Genomic DNA, 18,601 nt, shown 5'->3' on the forward strand with positions numbered 1-18,601 from the left:
AGGCAAAGAGTATTTTTTTGCACAAATGACGTCAAGTGCCATGTGTTATGTCATCTATCATCCCTTCCCTATTAAAGATGTGGGGGGTTGACAGCCCTGAATGGGAGTATATATCTATACCTGCCAACTTTTTTAAAGTTAAATGTGTGTTGTCATGACCGGTATTTGCGGAAACATCCTGCGACTTTCAAAGATTTCTCACGACTTTCCAAAGACTTCCGAACGTTGCTGAAAATATACGCAGATGTTCCGAAGACGGTTTGACAGGGTGCAAAGAAAGTCACTTTTACAGCCTGCCATTTGGGCAAGCTGAAGCTAACAGTAGCCCAAACATCATTTCAACTAGTCCCAGAAACGTTTTGATGAGCAGATTGATTTCACAGTTCATCTGTAATTTGGATTCCTCAAAAAACTTCACTTGCCAGTTGGGCAAGTTAATAACAGAATTCACTAGCCCAATAGCAAAACCCACTAGCCCCGGGCTATCGGACACTACTTTCTTTGCACGCTGGTTTGAGCACTTCTAAAGCTACTTAAAGAACATTTGTGTGAAAGAACAATATGTCCCTATTTGTGAGTCAGGCGTGAGATTGATGTCTTTAGTCTACAGGCATGAGATTCATGCATAATGCGGGAGAGTTGGTAGGTATATATATCCCATGCATTTTACTGTACACAGGAGGAATATAAGACATTAATTAGTAATCCCTGGTTGTCTAGGGGGTAGTTTCGAAAACGAAGCACTCGAAAACGAAGACCGAAGCACGAAGCACCCAAAACTCGAAAACGAAGCACCCAAATCTCGAAAACGAAGCACCCTAAACTCGAAAACGAAGCACCCTAGATCGAAAACGAAGCACCCTAAACTCGAAAACGAAGCACCCAGATCTCGAAAACAAAGCACCCAGATCTCGAAAACGAAGCGCCCTAGATCGAAAACGAAGACCCCAAAATCTCGAAAACGAAGCACCCAAAACTCGAAACCACTGCGGGTGTAGGCTGTACGTCTTGCATGACGCAATCCGCGTCAGGTGGAGGGAGCGGATGCGTCCGCTCCTCCAAAGGTCCACAAAATCCATCCCAAGGTTTTATAAAAGCCTGCCAACTGTTCAACTGAACGTTTCTAGATGGGATATAATGTATTAATTTTATTATTGGTCTCGCTATACTTGATACATCTTACCTTAATATGCGTTTTTTCGGTACACATACATGTTTATGTAGACTTCAAAACTGTCCGTCAGCAGATTTTGGCGTATTCAAGTACGCGTGAGCAGTAACACAAAAGGTCTGAAACGAGGCTGAAAACGGAGTGTGAGGCTCGCGCGTATTACTCTTACGCCACGCTTTACCGACTTCTTTACTGATTTTGAGAAAAAAAAACCCGACTGTTTTGCAGTCTACCATATTGGATATTTATGACACTGCGTGATCAGATCAGATCAGATCCAGGCAGGATTTGTTCTAGGGTAATAGCCTGGGATCAGGCTCTATGGTGGGGATCTGATCACGTCCAAAACATAGCCTCCCACCGGGCCTCGCACGCAGCGGCGGAAATGCATTTACAACTTGAGTAGATTTGAACTGCATTCGATTCGTTATCGAATACTCGTTATCGCGCTTGATTTCTGCTGTATTTACATTGGTCTCGTGTTTATAAAGGACAGACGGTGTCGAGTTTTTTGGGTGCTTCGTTTTCGAGTTTTGGGTGCTTCGTTTTCGAGTTTTGGGTGCTTCGTTTTCGAGATCTGGGTGCTTCGTTTTCGAGATCTGGGTGCTTCGTTTTCGAGTTTAGGGTGCTTCGTTTTCGAGTTTAGGGTGCTTCGTTTTCGAGATTTGGGTGCTTCGTTTTCGAGTTTTGGGTGCTTCGTGCTTCGGTCTTCGTTTTCGAGTGCTTCGTTTTCGAAACTACCTTGTCTAGGGTGTGTAATTTTTTACATAGACGTACTGTTCCAATACTTTGTTTAGGTTTAGTATTTAATGTGTTGAATTTAAGCCTTATACAAATACAGGCATTATTGCCCATGCATGAGATCAGATAGGCTGCGATATTAGCCAAGTTCTTTTTCTTTAATACTATGGATCTGAAACGAAGTTGACGTCTACGTACAAAAACAAACAAAGAATGGTGAACCATGCATGTGAAAAAGTTGTGCGTACCTGAAGTTTGAGGTACTGACTCTGTGTCAGCCGTCACCAGTTGACTTCGCTGGACTAGCCTGAAGAACACATAGCTCACCACTAATAGAGCGACAACTACAGAAACATTGGTGTAGTTAATTCGCATTATCTTCATAAACACAAGGCAATTTCTGCCACCCGCTCAGCTTCGCTCAGCCACCTTCGCTTAACGCTGAGTGCTTGACTCGGTCCTAGTACTCCTCAGTTTTGGTGGGTTAGCACGTCATGTAAGGTCAAATAAAACTTGCGTATTTGACTTCCTGACCGTTTGGTGCGCATGCGACATTGTAGAAGATAAAAATGCAAGGAACACTTTGTTTAGTCTGCTACACAGCCGTTTTTAGAGTCGTCACGCAACGCTCCTGGAGCGTTGCGTGACGACACTAAAAACGGCTGTGTAGCAGACTACACTTTGTTCTACCATGGATAATAAAAAGCGGTCTTTGTACTATCCATGGTTCTACCATTCCTCTCGTCAACCACGGCGTTGACTCGAATATGGTTAACTCGAGACTGACATCCTCGAATTTCTTGTATGTTTTAAACAAGTCACCCGGGCGTGATCTTTTTCAAAAACTGATGTAACAAAAACTAACACTTCCAAATTCCATTAGACCTTTTTTTACTGCTTGTTTATTTTGTTTCCCTGTTGCAAACAATGGCTACCCCAGAGAACTTTAATGCGCTATCCACGTGTTCGCGTGCATAACCGTCTAATAAAAAGACAAAAGGCCAATTCCATTGGGGACATCAAGAGGTCTGAATTGAGAAAATAACCTTCAAGCTAAAAAGGTCTGTTCAAACGAGTTCTTGAGAACTCCTAAGTGCTTCTTGGGTAAAGAAATACAATTTGCATTTTTCTTTACTTTTTAATCAGTCGTTTATACTTTTTCTTTTATTGAAAATCTACAAAATCTAGTTCAGCAAAAGAGTTACCCCAATCTTCTGTTTCAAAGCGAGGCTAAGTGTAAAGCCATTGACATGAATATTAATTTATTCTCATGCAATAAAACTCATTTTCAAAAGAAAGGTTTTGCACTTAGCCTGGTTTTGAAAGTAACGGTTTTTGGACATGGAAGTGGACTATTAGTTTTACTATTTTTAACATAAAATCCCACTTTACCCATCTTTTAACACCTAATATCGGATCACTCAGTCTTCGCACAGATTTTTTTTTGATTTAGCTATACACTCGTTAACTTCCAAGTTTAGTTTAGTAACTGCGACCAATCGCCGTAATGGGCTCTATGCGACTGCAGCCTCGTTTAAGGTCTCTCTTTTGAGTCAGTAAAATTAATTTGGTCCTTTTTTCTCAGTTTTATATACGTCTTGAAATAGCGGTCCCACGCGAATCGAAACGGATAACTGTAACGTTCCGACGTTTCCAAGTAAAATGCGATTAAAATCACATTTTACTTTTACTAAGATCACATTCATGCACATTGCATGAATGTAATAATATTGAGCCTAAGAGAAAAGGTTGATTTTTCGGCAAGACTGCCTTCAGCTCGGTAAGAAATGGAATAAACACGAAACTTTCAGGTACCGTAGTGTGATTATCTCTCAGACGACAAGGAAATTCATAACATTTGTCGCATTCGTTTCATCTGGCACCTCAATAACGAAAAAAGACTGATGTTTGAATTACAACTTTTACTACTACTGTTTTTTTTTTCATACGCAAAGAATAACTGGCCTGCCATCTTTTACAAAGGCATTCTAACTTAATCTTCCACACGCCACCTGCGATCTTGTATGGTACTAAGGCCGGATAGCTTTTGCGCCGGCACAAAAACCATAACGGTCAGGACTTCTGCAGGGGCACCCAACGACAATTTTGGGAAAATATCTGTTCGGAAGACGATTTGAGATCTAGAATTTTCGGAACATTTGTTGTAAAATTTGTTGCTTGCCTGCCTCTCCTAGGATTTTCGAACATGTAAAAACCACTATAATTGCCCATTTTTAACGGATTTTCTACCTTTAAAAGGTCCCCTAGAATTTTCGGGAGCCCTTTTTTTGGCTGAAATTTTCGAAAAAGGTAAGTTTTGATCCCTATAATTCTTGCATCACTAGACTTTCAGCTAGGAAATCCGAACAGATGAAAAATATTTAGGGGATAAAAACATGCCTATTTCTACCGTTTAAATACTAAAATACGTTTAACAATGCTATGTTTAAGTGGTTTTCAACTATATTCTCGTTGGGTGCCCCTGCTTCTGTTCACACATAACAACGGTGATTTCGGCGCGATCTCTGTAACCGGGCAAAGCTGCGCAGCGTCGATCTCTAAAGTGGAGAGTTACATACCGGATAGGTGTTCATGCTATACTGGATAGCTTTACGTGTCGGTATGACAAGATATCCGCTATAGTACGAACATAGCCTTATTGAGGCAGTTCATTCTGAAAACGTTCAATGTCAAGGATCATTATAAATAAGCTTATACAGGCTCTGGTTATCAAATTAAGCGTTGACAGGCGCTGGCCAACGCCGAATGAGTCCAATAGACTGGAATCTGATTGATATAAAGATAGATAAAACAACGCTTGAAAACTTAACTCCACGCGTACGCTTTTAGGTCACTGACACAAATACAGATGATCGCATATAACATGTTGTTAGGAGAACTTGTAGTTTTTTTTTTCTGAATTCAACAAAGAATCTTACCACTCTAACTATTTCATATAAAATAAATGGACAAAATCTGCCTGCCGGTTTTAGTGGATTGAATATAACTGTAAACTTATACATATCCAATAATTGCCACTCCGTTAAGCATCTGTATTTGGAAATATCTTATTAAAAGCAAATAAATCTTAATAATTTCTAGCAGTGCGTCTTCTCTCTATGCAAACAAGGGTTCGGCGAACTTTTACTTCGAGATTAAAAACAAACTGTTGACTCAACTTATAATAGATCCAATTCAAAGGAACAGATTCATTGCTACTTTTAATATTGTCTTGTTTTTTTATTCAGTTTAATCGATTTTAAACGTCTAAATGAACAACTGAAAGTGTCATCAAAAACAGGTAGGGCCCTTACGAATGTAAATAATATGGCTTTAAAAACAACGAGCGATATATGAAGGGACCACTTGCCATTTGGCTAGCAGGAAAGAGGCACCTCTTTGCCTCGAAGAATTAAAACGGTGAGTTCTAAACATTGCGTCCATTTTACACAAAAATATGTAGTAATATGTAGTACCCTCCTTTAGAATATTATATCTAATTTTCTCTGTATGAAAGGTTATAGTACTCATTCAGGATTCCTTCAGTTGTTCTAAATTGCTATCGTAACGGTCAGAAATTTTCGCGCACGTGGCGCCAACAGTAAAAAGGTGTGTGAATTATGAAAATGATTGAATTTTTTCATTCTTTGAGAGTTGGCTTATTTGAACTCAAAACAAGGTATTTATGGGCTCAAAGACGGAAAATTAGAAATTTGCCAAAGATTTCATCAATTTCGCAATTCTTTTGACAACTTTTAGAAGTGTTGTTGCATTTTACTGAACAATAGTTATAGATCAATTAATTCTAATATTCTCAAAACTGAGAAAGATTCGATCAAAGCAGAACTCTTAAAAGGAAAGTACAACTTCTTATATTATTACGTGAGAAAACTGCAAATGACTGAAAAAAGGTTCAAAAATCTTAAGAGAAAAATTTGTTATTTTTTAAAAAGTTTTTTTTCCTGGTTTGTCAGTTACAGCATATTTTACGAGTCAAACTACCGTAAAAATTGTTAGGTACTATAGAAAGCTCCGCAGAGCCTGTGAGCTCCGGACTACTTTTAATTCAAGTTGAAGATAAAATATTTGAAGAAATTTACGCAAACAACAAAACAGTGGGGAAAAAATTGAGATACTGAATGTTTTCCGAAGAAATGAAATCTTAATTTTCTTTATTTGATTGTCGGATTGCTTAAAGAGATTTGAGAATGGTTAAAGGGCAAACATAATAACTAAGACAAATCGTCAAAAACTGCTTCGAAAGTCAGGCTTTGTTAACAAACATGGAACTGATAAACATATTGGCGAAGAACTCTTAATTTCTACCATGACAAAGACAAAGAAGAAAAAAAACACGCTGGATATTGAACGGCTTAGCAAATCGTAGCTTATTAATGTTTTCAGTAGACAATCGTCACGTAGTAGGTAAAACAGTATCTTCATCTTTTCCTTTTAAAAGTCACCTTAAACTTGCTTTTTTTGTAGTTGATGCTAGAATACCTTTTCGTTTTCAAAATGATACTATAAGTTTACTAAGTTATGCATTCAGGTCATATTGAGGAGAAAAATGAGAAATTTATATTTTAGCTAACGAATATTCTATATATTTGCAGATAATTTAATTTTTCAGCCAGGATGTGGCTTTGCTTTCTTGTGGCTTCCTTTACTCTGCCCTTTGCCCACAGCCAAAAAGGTGAATAATTTTACGTAATACAACTACCTTAAGCCGTCCGACATGGTCGCGATGTTAGTACATAAGTTGCCCACTCACGCAAAGGGCCTTTAAATAAAAACTGTCCCTTATGTTGGGGAAGATACCCCAAGCTCAGCTGCTGACGTTTGATTGGTTAGATTGAAAGAAAACTTGGTCTCCTGTCCAATACGACAGTCTCTTTAAAACGTTTACTTTCCTGGGCTTGTAAGTGGACAGCTTCTAAATACAAGAGACAAAGTGGAAATAACCGAGACAAAAGAAATAGCACTAGTCAAGAAGGATTCCCCTATCCCTTGAACACACACTGAATTGATTAAGCAGGTTGAGGAAAAAGAAAATAATTTGCACTTAACATTCTCCACACACAGGAACACGTTGACTGAAACTTAGAGAGAAAAAAAACGCCAAGAGGTTGTTTAACAGAGCGATAAGAGGCGGCGATTTAAATGGTGGGCTAATTGGTTAGTCTTCAGTTGAGAACGTCGCGGCTGAGAAAAAAAGGGCTTTGTGTCAAAGGCTTTGTTTCCATACGTTTCTGGGAAACTGTCCAACTACCCCTCCCCTAAGCCAACATTAACACTTACTTCTCACTTAAGGCAAACTGTTGGCTTAGGGGAGGAGTAGGTGGGCAGTTTCCCACAACGTATAATGACCCGTTTCTCTTGAATGAATCCCCCCCCCCCTCCACCAGGGATAACCAACTGTTGAAAAGTTACTAGTTTCAGATATTCAGTAGAGGCAACAATTAAACATAATCTGTGCACTTTCGATAATTATATATGTATTTTCGATATCAGATCCTCTTCCGCATTCTACATGTGAGCGACAGTTCGAGAAGATTGGATGTTTCGTAGATAAGACTGGACAGCAGGGAGCTCTTAGAACTCTTCCCAACCTGCTGGTTAACGACAGAGATGTAAATAGCGACGCAAACGATGGTCACGTGCTTGATTGGCACAAATGGCCGGAATCTATTCACAGGTAAGCCAGCCTGATTTAACTGCTGCTTGCTACGTAAGCTATCAAGTCACTAAACACTATATAGCTGCAAAACTAAAATCCATGCCAAGCAAGGAAAAATGCTGATGGAGCCCTGTAGGGGTAAAACGCAGAATCAGAATTTGCCTTCTTTCGGGCTTGGAAAACGAGATTTGAGTCACTCGGACCTGGGATTCTATTTTGGCTACAGGGAGCGGGATGTAAGATAATCCGTTTAAATGATATACTGGGAAATTGAAAAAAAAAGTATTTAAAAGGGCCTTTTATAAAAATGTTGCAAACAGGTGCACCTCCGGGCTTAACTTTATTCTAAAGGTTTAGAAAAATGACGCATTGTTCTTATAAGGCATGTGAAAGGGGTCGCATGTTTCAAATGAAGGTAAATGAAGAGGGTACTATTTCTGTCACAAATGGTACTTAAGGGTAAAGGGGTTGCTTCTCCGCATAAAGCTTTGTTGAGTAGCTCCCCAGCGACCATATCATAGTTCCTTGGTGTAAGAATGTACGTATTTCATAACGTTTTACAGAAGGGGGCAGAATAAGAGTTACCTTCCAGTCCACCAGATCAGTTTTGAGTCTTTCCAAGGAGTAAAAAATTGATGAGTAAATACAGTTAAGTCAACGTAATTGCCGGATCCAGAAAATTCAGAAAGAGGACAGGAAAGTTGCAAACACTATGGTACATGCATTATTACTGATTTAGTGGCAACGGAATTCTGAGAACATCTGTTGCCAAAAATTTAAAAGGTTCTGGAAAACAAATTTCACTGAAAATTCCTGAAGTTGATAACACAACTTCAGACAAAATAGGTGGGGGTGGGGGGGGGGGGGGGGAAGGAAGGGTCCTCCCCTTATCATCCCTCTTTATTTGTAATGAACACATATGTTGCTTCGTCAATTGGCCATTGTTCATTGGCTATTGCGCATTGGCAGTTGGTTATTGGGCATTTAATTATCCACAACGAACCCACTTCAATGATTTGCTTGAGTGACCAATTAACAAAAAAGCTTTTTAGCACGCAATTGCCCAATGCTCAAAGCAACCTTCATTGACCCAAGTATACATATATGTAAAAGGAATGTTAAAGTAAAATTCCGATAGTTGATAAGAATTGCGTTTTTCTTTCTCTCCTTATTTTAAGCCTTGCTTGTCGCTGTGCAAACGCGACTCGTGCCAAAGGCTGGAAGGTATTTGGTTTACAGTTCTATGGAGAATGCTGGAGCGGGGAGAATGGTGAGACAACATTCAACAATTACGGAGAAGCAGATCCTAAAAAGTGCGTCCAGGAGCTGGTTCAGGGGTTTCCACCTTGTGACAAGAGTAAGGATATGGAGTGCGTTGGAACTCAAAGCACCAACTATATCTACCGACTGAAAGACTGTAAGTCTCATTAAATTTTCCAATAGGCCATTTTACGGCTTCTGCACCATTTACCAAGTGAATAGTAAGTCTCGAGTTACCTCATAAGGAACACAATAGTGATCCCTAGCCCTTACTGCAATAACATAATAAACTTCATACAAGAGAACGACCCAATAATGCAATCCATACATTGACTTGGTATTTCGAGCACCAGTGCTGCTGGACATTTGTGACACGAGTAAATTGCAACTTCGAGCCGTGCATACAGTGCATGTTGAGCTCTAGTCGTGCGAACAAGCATGTGGATTTGTTTTGGCTTGCTTATTTTTTCAGTGAAGCCAGCTGATGTGAACGGTGGTTACTCCATGTGGTCGCAGTGGACACTGTGCACTAAAACTTGTGGGGGTGGAACCAGAGTACGAGAACGCACCTGCACTAACCCTCCCCCTGTTGGGAATGGCAAAGGCTGTGCTCATCTGGGAGAGCCTGAGGAGGAGGAAAAATGCAATGAAGACCCGTGCCCTGATCGTGAGTAACTGTTTCAGTATTACTGTTTGCAACAAAGAGAATACAGAGGCCCACTTCCTTTCTTCCATTCTTTAATCTAGCCCACTTTCTCCTTCCAGTTTTCGCAGGTTCTTTTATTGCGTTAAATCTTTTCGACTGCGCTGAATTAGGGCCCTGTACAAGCCACGAAGAAGTTAGTGGAGTTAAAGTTTTAATCATTGTAATAGGGCGCATTAATGGAAAATCCTTTTGCCAGTTAGGGTGAAAAATTTGTGTACTCTCCAGTCTGAAATTTCAATAGACAGCAGGACACACTTTGGCATCTGTGAGGGCGAGAAAAGGCTGATTTCACGTACACCAACAAGGGATGACCAAGTAGACTATCTGATACTAGTTTACTCACATAAATTTTTCTTCCATTCTCGTTTTCGTCACAGCTTGCAAGAAAGCATTGGACGTTGGCCTCATAATTGACGGTTCAGGAAGTGTCGGCAAAGCAAACTTTGACAAAGGTTTAACATTCTTCGCGGATCTCGTCAGCCATTTAGCTGTTTCGCCACAGGGCACCCACGTTGGTGCCATTGTGTACGAATCATCCGCGTATCTGAAGTTCAACCTGAAAAAATCAGAGTACCATACGCTCTCCAAGCTGAAGGACGCTATTAAGGCTTTGAGGTACCCTGGGGGAGGTACAAGAACTGATCGGGCTTTGGAAATGGCAGCAAATAAGATCTTTAGCGCCGATGGTGGTGACAGAGGAGACGCCTCGAATGTGCTTATTATAATAACTGATGGAAAAACTCATAGCGGTAGTAAGAAATATAAAGAAGTCTTGAAACCATTACAGGTTAGTCTGAGAGTGATATCATATCTGGCAGCTAAAAACAGCTGAATAGAGCTGCCCCCGAAATTTTGAACTACAACCTGACCCATGAAAAGGTTCTGGGACACTTTCCTTTTCTCTCCCCCTTTTCTTAGGGAGTTTTCCATGAACCGACAATATGACGGCTTTGCCTACGTTTCCCACCTCTCCCACCAACAAAGTTGAAATCCATATACCTTATATTTAATCGCTGATACCCAGCACGGCCCAGGGCCGGTGGAGGGGAATTAATTGAAAATGAACAGATCATATATAAAAGACTAAGGGCCCTTTCCAAAAGTCAGAACTGGCCGGCTGGACCATGGCTGGACCAGTCATTTTGACTATGAAATAGGCTTTTTCCAAGAATGTTTGCTGAGAAAACATCTTCTTCCTGCATATACTACGTAGGATTTGACTGATCTGGCTGAAATTCGTTGAAGTGAAATTCTCTTTACGACAAGAACGATCGGGTCGGTCATTTCTGACAATTGGAGAGCGCTCTAAGTGTCCCAAACGTATGGACCAGGATTGCAACTGTCATCGAAGATAAAGAGGTCTACTTTATATAACCTCAGTTTTGATAGTTACAATTACTTCATATCCTCTACATCAAAACTTTAATGTTGTATCAACACGGTCTCTGATGGGCCGTGTTGTTCCCAAAAAATAAACAGTATTTTTGCATCGATCGCTACAACTATCCATCCATATCGTGAAGAAGATAATGGGTATTCAAATTATCTCGGGAAGTAAAGTTATTACTTTCCTCTATATATTCGTTGATAATTTGTATCTGGTTGTTCAACTGGACTGTTGTGGTAATTCTGAGAGAAAATTTTTTAGAAAAACAATCTGAGCGCGGTATCAAACTCAGAGGACCCTCTCCAAAAGGTCTAAAGTCCATGCCCTTGAGAACGGCCAACTCTTATCGTATAAAGAGGGTCAGTAAGAGATGAATTTTGTATAAATGTGACCTAACTCCCTAATCTTAAGCATTCATGATCTCTGCTTATTACAAAGCTGTTGGAATTATGTATCTATTAACTGACAGCCTCTTAACATTTAGTTAATGTTAAATTCCGTTTGTCATCTTTGACTAGGCGAAAGGTGTTCGAACCGTTGCTGTTGGAATTGGTAAAAGCGTCGACAACAGTGAGCTACTAGAGATTGCTGCAAACAACCCGAATTACGTGACTCATGTCAATGACTTCGATGACCTGAAAAGCCACTTACAGAGAATCTTACTTGAATCTTGTCAAGGTAAAACGAGTTGCAAATGAGATCCCAACCCTGAGAGTCAACACAGTATTTGATTTCACACTTGATTGCAAAGTAATAAATAAACAGTAAAGAAATAAATAAATAATAATGATCTTTTAAGGTTTTCAAAAAGGATCTCATAAGATTAAAAAAAATACAAAGAACACACAATCAACTATAAAATTAAACGCTTAAATATATAAAAACTGTTAAAATGTACACGATATCAACAAAAATCATTGATTGTCTGGCTAAGGGAGTTAGAATCCTTCATGGCATGAAATGCAGTTTGCCCCAGTCCCTTTGGACACTTGGAAGTCTGAAATTTAGTTTAGTGCTGGTGTTATAATCATGTTGTTCTTGGTGTCTTGTGGAATTCATATCATGCTCAACAAGGCCCTCGATCACCTGTTATCAGTTTGTGGATTTTGTCACATTTTATCGTCTTAGCCTGCAGGCAAGCTCTTTGGGAGGCTCTGGTGGCGTCAGAGTCACCATGACACCTTGCTCGCATGCCATGGTTCTCACCACTTTAAATACATGTATGCAAGAAAACTGCCTAGAGTCGCTACCATTTGAAATGAATTAAAAGTGTAAAGCCTTTGTTTCAGCGATACACTCAAGTAAGACGTGAAATGGTTGACCCTGTAACTTTCAGGTCCCATCGTTTCGATCTTCCGTTGTTGGTCACTCTTGTAACTTAAAAGAGCTAAGAGAAGGACTAGATGTAAATTTGTCTGATCATTATTGTGTTTCGTTATCAGGTGCAGGTGATGTGGATGGAGGGTTTTCCGAATGGTCAAGTTGGACCCAGTGCTCCAAGTCGTGCGGTGGTGGAGTTAAAGTTCGCGAAAGATCTTGCACCAATCCACCTCCTAAGGGAAACGGACAGAAATGCTCGGGAGAATTTGAGGAGACTGGTGCATGTGCTGAAAATCCTTGCCCAATACGTAAGCCGAGATTGTAAAAACATATGCAACAGGTCACTAATGTTGTAGGTTACATAAGTGGTTTTTAACATGCTCCCACGTGCTATTCTTAGGTGGAGTGATTTTGGCCGATAATTAATGTTTTTGGCGTCCTATATAAACTCAATGCTTAATAAAAGGGAGGTTAAGTGATTCCTTAATATTTCTTGAGGCTTCCAAGTTTGTATTGCTAAGTGTCTTTACTCTCATAGGAACGATTTTAACGGAAGCCTCTGTCAAAGCCACTGCCCAAGAATGCAAAAAGTCCACTTCCAGTTGACCAGCATCGCTTGAACGTAGTTCATTATACTTGAACTTCCTAAAGCCAGTACATTCAATCTGTTTCAACAAGTGCTACCTTCATGCACCATAACCATTGGTTAACTTCCTACACCAATAGCTTTACATTCTGATATTAATTCTGCAAATGCCTTTTTTCTGCAGCCTGTACTAAGGCATTAGATGTCGGAATCGTTATAGATGGCTCTGGAAGTGTGGGTAAAGCCAACTTCCAAAAGGGGAAAGAATTCGTGAAGTCACTGATATCGCACTTCATTGTCTCCACTAAAGCAACGCACTTTGGCGTCATCACATACAGCACCTATGCTAAGTTAGAGTTCGACTTTGCAAACACAAAATACTACGAGATTGTTGAACTTAAGAAGCGTGTCATGGAGATCACATACCCGGGAAAATGGACACGTACCGATCGAGCTTTGGAAATGGCCGCCCAAAAGTTGTTTACTGATGCTGGTGGAGATCGTAAAGACAAACCGAACGTTTTGATTGTGCTCACGGATGGAAAGACAAACAGAGGAAGTAAGCCTTACCCCGAAGTACTTCGTCCACTTCAGGTCTGTTTGCAGTAGTATATCAACTTCTTGCGATACCCTTTGTAAAGAAATTTTCAATGGATTTGCACCAAATTTGCTATTCCTCCTTTTGCACAAATTTGCATCACATTTGCTCTTGAGCAAATGTGATGCAAATCCATTTTTTTTTTTGTCGAGTGAAGTAATTTAAGTAATAGTTATTTGATACTGGTATTGCTAATAACAATGGAGGGAGAAAGGGTCGCGCAGTGGTGCCCCGCCTCCCAACAATGTGGCCCGAGCTCAAATCCCGGCGCCGACGCCATAAGTGGGTTGAGTCTGTTGTTGGTTCTCTCCTTTGCTCCTAAAGGTTTTTCTCCAGGTACTCCGGTTTACCCCTCTCCTCAAAAACCAATATTTCCAAATTCAAATTCGACCAGAAAAGGTAGACGAAGAACCACTGCGTATGTGCTACCTCTTAATCTGAAGATGCGAGAATTTTTATACTCAACTGGTTGGACCAATGATATGTGGCAAAACTGTAGTGCTATGGTCAGTCTGACTTCAACCTGAAATCCTGCGTTACTATAAATGTTAAGATTTAGACATGTTTAGCCTCTTAGTTGCTGCTTAAATTCTCTATTCTTGTTTTTAGGAGCGCGGAGTGAGGACCGTGGCTGTTGGAATTGGACATGGAATTAATCGTAGGGAGCTTCGTCAGATTGCCATGAGCGATGATCAATACGTGGTTCAAGTCAGCGATTTTGATGCCTTGAAAGACAAACTGCAGATGATTTTGGACGAGTCGTGTCAAGGTATATTAACTCATAAATCTTGCTATCCAAGGTTTTAGTATGTACTAAATAAAATAACTTATCTTTCATCCAGGAGCACCTCCACCTCAACCTAGTCCAAAGTGTCAAGAGGGAGCCCTTGGAATTCAAAATGGTGATATTCCTGACAACGCTATAACAGTTTCTAGTCAGTGGGATGGTAACCATGGCCCTGACCGGGCGCGGCTTAATATAGCTAAAGTGGGAGCAAAACGTGGGGCCTGGTCAGCGAAGTACAACGACAAAGGACAATGGATTCAGGTAGCAACCTGCAATTAGCCAGCGATTGTATTATTACTGTATTTCTGTAGTCTCTCGTAAAGACGTCCTATTATATAATACATGATGAATTTGACTGATAGTAATGAGATTCAGACATAGAAGCACTCTTTACTTGAGATAACAGCATTCTACACTTAAGTTTTCAACAACCAGGTAATCAATATCTACTACCTGTTTCATCTATAAGAACAAACAAAAACTCCCTGAGATCGGATAGGACGAGCTCATGAAAGACCTAGTGAATTAACCTAGCAAGGCTTCGCCCGATCGCGCTTAAAGCTTTGTGATCTGAATGATGCAACGTGCCGTTGCTAATTGGTATCCAAGCACGTGACCAAGTTTTAAAAAGGACTAATTACGTAGCTTATGGTACAGTTACTTACTCACGTACAATGGGACAGTTTTCCCTTGGCCTCATTATGTACGAGGAGAGACAAAATGAAGTGTTAACTGAGGAGAGAAGAGAAACAAACCCGTCAAGTCCATGTTAAGGCGAAAATGCGTAACACCCCCTATCTATCTAAGGGTATTTTCTAAGGCAACTGTATGTTTTCATATAAGACAGAGGATAAATTCAGATAATATATAGATTTAGCCAGGGCTAAAAGCGAAGCTCTCGATAATTTTTATAGTTTGCTCAAACAAAATATAAAATCGAATAATGCTAAGCGGCGAAGGCAACGAGAACGGTAAAAAAAGACAACAATAGCTCTAATTAGCCAAAAAAGCAACTTTGCACGTGCAGCACACTTTTTTGTACATTTCTTTGCCGTTGTTTTGCACGACTGTTACGTGAAACTTCCAGAAAATTCCTAGTTACACATTTTATGGAGGGAATGTCGGACGTGTTCTTGTTCACTCTTTTTTAGCGGTTTTTTAGCGTCCCACAAATCTATTGTATGTGCCAGGGTTGTGAAACGGGGCTTACGGTTTATTGTCCTTATCAGAGAAGACCAGAAAGTCTAACCGTTTTGCATATGTCTTTTGAAAGACAACACTTTCGGGCTCAGTTATTTAAAGACCCTGAGTGTTGGTCCGGCCGGGGTTTGAACCAGCGGCCTCCCGCCCAGTAGACCAGCGCATATCCAATTGAGCTAACCGGGAAGCGATCTACGATACAAGCATTAATTTTAATGGCGGTTACGTAAAACACTGACAACTAACTCCTGTTGGTTTAGGTTGATCTTGGAAAGGTTGTCAAGATAACTAAGGTCATGACTCAGGGAAGGAGTGATTATAATCAGTGGGTTACGTCATATTGGCTATCATACAGTATCAACAATGGCTACTACCAGACATATGGCGAAAATAAACCCATTGTAAGTGCCTTTAATTTATTGCTGAAATGCATTACAATGACTGTTAATCAGACTGCCCTCACAAATCGGTTCGTTGCTAGTTTGGGGAGCACAGGTTATGATGAGAAATATAAAATACTCATTTTACGATAAATTGCAATCTTATAATAGGATTTGTTTTTCCGTCAGCAGGCCTCCAGGGGAAAATCAAGGAAATTCAGAAACAGGGGGCCGAAAGACTGGCCAGCCATAAGAATACTGTTTATGTATGGTTTAAAGAACTCCGATAGCATCTTCGTTCAAAAATAACGCTCTAGGGGATAGATTTTACTAAGAAATATTTAAACTTTTTCTAACACAATTTCAGACCAAAGGGGAGCCGCCGCCATCCTTTAAATCTGCCCTTTCGATTTGTTCTTTCACACTTGTTTCCTTTACTTTAGGTCTTTACTGGAAACAATGACCGGAACACTGTGAAAGTAAACGTGTTAGATGTGCCCATTTACACTCGTTATATTCGTCTTCATCCTGAAAGCTTCCATGGACACATCTCCTTGAGACTCGAGCTGTATGGCTGCAAGACAGGTCGGTATATATTCAGTTAAAGGAGTAAATTGCACGACTTCTTTTGAGGGCAAAGACAATGTTAGGGTAGAGGCTATCGCCTTGATAAAAGGCCCCTTTCCTTTTCGTACGCCAGTTCAAATCGAGAAGGTGAAAAGTAGTCTCTATTCGCAGCCCAAAGTTAACTGGCTTAAGGCTAAAGCCTTAAAAAATTCAAAACGACATTGGAAAGCCATCGAACTATCTGGAAGACATTCCATCTCTCTGTTGACAGTATTTTCCATCGGGGGGGGGGGGGGGGGGTACTCCCTTATATAAGCCATATAGGTATGTGCCACCCCAAACGGTATGGTTTTTGGGCCTTTTTGGTCTGAAAACGGGTATACACTTTACCCATTTTGGTCCCGAATCGGGTATGGTTTTCGAAGGAACTACGGCAGTGCATGAACGTATTTGTCGTTTCAATTCCAAATAAATAAGAAAGAAAGAGTAACATGTATATAATATTTTGTTAGCGTTCTAACCTAAGTAATTTCAGGCCTATCAATGGGTCTGGAGTTTAGTGGCCAGGTCTGAAAGCGGGGGTAGAAAATAACTTCTTTGGTCCGAAACTGGGTAAGGATTTGGAGAACCGGATGGTACACCACCATCAAGATTTTTCAAGAGTACCCCCCGGGCTTCCATCACCGCCTTTTTGATTAGACGAAAACAGTGTATCCCTAAAGATCAACCCTTATACTAACAACGTCGTTTTCATCAGGCTTTGTCCCACCCAGTCCCCCGCAATGTTTGGAAGCTCTCGGAATGCAGAGTAGACGAATTAAAGCAGATGCCCTGCAAGCTTCATCTTCAGTTGACAGCAACCATAGTCCAGACCAAGGGCGTCTTCATTTCCAGAAAACAGGAAGCAAAGCCGGCGCCTGGTCCGCTAAGATTAATGATGCTCATCAGTGGTTTCAAGCCAAGTTTGATGTGGTGGCCAAGGTGCGTAGCATTGGTATTCAGGGTCGTATGGACTACGATCAGTGGGTGACGGTATACACACTGGCTTACAGTTTTGATGGAAAGAACTGGAAGGATTATGAACTCAATGGAAAAGTGACGGTAAGTTCTAACCAACAAATTTTATCAATCGTTGAGACCGTCAACTATAATGATTGGGGTTTGGAGTCGGGGGATTGGCAAACTTTCGTTCAAAATGTTCTTTAAAAGATATTGATTACAGTCGTATTATTTAAGTGTTTCTTCCGATATCAAGACCCTTCAAAGAAAACAAAAATATCAGTTGTGCGTCGTTTACATAGCCTCTTCTTATCTGGGTATGTTTTCTGGTGGTAATCACATTCTTTTTTGTTGGGAAGTATTCGCCTAATTTAAACGTTTTTTTTATTACTTTACTTTACAAAATGATCGAAGAGCCTCTGCTCGCAGCCTAACCTTACTTATAAGCTAAGATGAAATCTTGTATCCAGAGTAATCTCGTCAGTTATGTAGGCATCGCACTAACAAGAAGCTCACGGTTGAACTTATAAATTGTCTATTGTCCAGGAATTCCAAGGTAGTAGTGACCGTTATACTGAGACAGCAGAGACCATCGATCCACCAATCACAGCACAATACGTACGCATCAAGCCGAAGGTCTGGCACGGTCACATATCCATGAGGGTAGAGTTTTATGGATGCACCGAGGGTAAGTTTAGACTGTGCCACGGGTCACACCTCAAAGAAAAATATTGTTACTCTTAATAAAGGACAAAACCTCAGACCCCCATCGTGATATCCACCCTGTTCAATCTCAAGAGTAGAGCCACATTCAAACAAAACGGCAAAGCTATCTATTTTAACTAATACTTAAAGAGAAACAAACTAAGGGGACATTTTCGTCGACGAAAAAATAAGGCCAAATCATATCTAAAAACCTCAGGAATGCTTTAATAAATGTTTTTGTTCAATGATAAAAATGATGAAAGGGAAACAGAAAAAATGGAAGATCGACGTTTCAAATTCTTAGTATTTTTCCTCCTGGTGCCCAGGACATCGACGTGCTGCATTTGCTATTTTGTTCTTGCCTCACTTTTTCTTTCATCCTCCATCTACGCTGCTTCGCTTTTTTTACTCATCGGTTTAATGTGTGCTATTTCAGGTAGCTCTTTAGTAAGTCACTGCTCACCCACCTTCACTTGGATAGACTTTTTTGGCATTTATCCTAGTGCTCCAAGTGCCG

General features: G+C 40.3%; 2 protein-coding genes across 3 annotated transcripts in view; one reads left to right on the top strand and one right to left on the bottom strand.

Moving 5' to 3' along the window:
- Positions 1-2,352, bottom strand: part of LOC140940978 (hexosaminidase D-like) — a 23,374-nt gene extending 21,022 nt beyond the window's left edge. The window contains exon 1 of the mRNA XM_073389937.1: positions 2,161-2,352. Coding sequence (XP_073246038.1) covers positions 2,161-2,296 — 136 coding nt within the window. The 5' untranslated portion in view covers positions 2,297-2,352. The remainder of the gene's footprint in view (positions 1-2,160) is intronic.
- A 6,452-nt stretch (positions 2,353-8,804) lies between these two features.
- LOC140940977 (uncharacterized) overlaps positions 8,805-18,601 on the top strand; it is a 28,675-nt gene continuing 18,878 nt past the window's right edge. For both annotated transcript variants that reach the window (XM_073389936.1, XM_073389935.1), the window contains exons 1-12: positions 8,805-9,006; positions 9,322-9,516; positions 9,933-10,342; positions 11,461-11,620; positions 12,385-12,570; positions 13,033-13,442; positions 14,056-14,215; positions 14,289-14,494; positions 15,694-15,834; positions 16,257-16,398; positions 17,138-17,481; positions 17,926-18,067. In XM_073389936.1, coding sequence (XP_073246037.1) covers positions 8,955-9,006; positions 9,322-9,516; positions 9,933-10,342; positions 11,461-11,620; positions 12,385-12,570; positions 13,033-13,442; positions 14,056-14,215; positions 14,289-14,494; positions 15,694-15,834; positions 16,257-16,398; positions 17,138-17,481; positions 17,926-18,067 — 2,548 coding nt within the window. In that variant the 5' untranslated portion in view covers positions 8,805-8,954. The remainder of the gene's footprint in view (positions 9,007-9,321; positions 9,517-9,932; positions 10,343-11,460; positions 11,621-12,384; positions 12,571-13,032; positions 13,443-14,055; positions 14,216-14,288; positions 14,495-15,693; positions 15,835-16,256; positions 16,399-17,137; positions 17,482-17,925; positions 18,068-18,601) is intronic.

Source organism: Porites lutea, chromosome 6, assembly GCF_958299795.1.
Source record: "Porites lutea chromosome 6, jaPorLute2.1, whole genome shotgun sequence".
NCBI lineage: Eukaryota > Metazoa > Cnidaria > Anthozoa > Scleractinia > Poritidae > Porites > Porites lutea.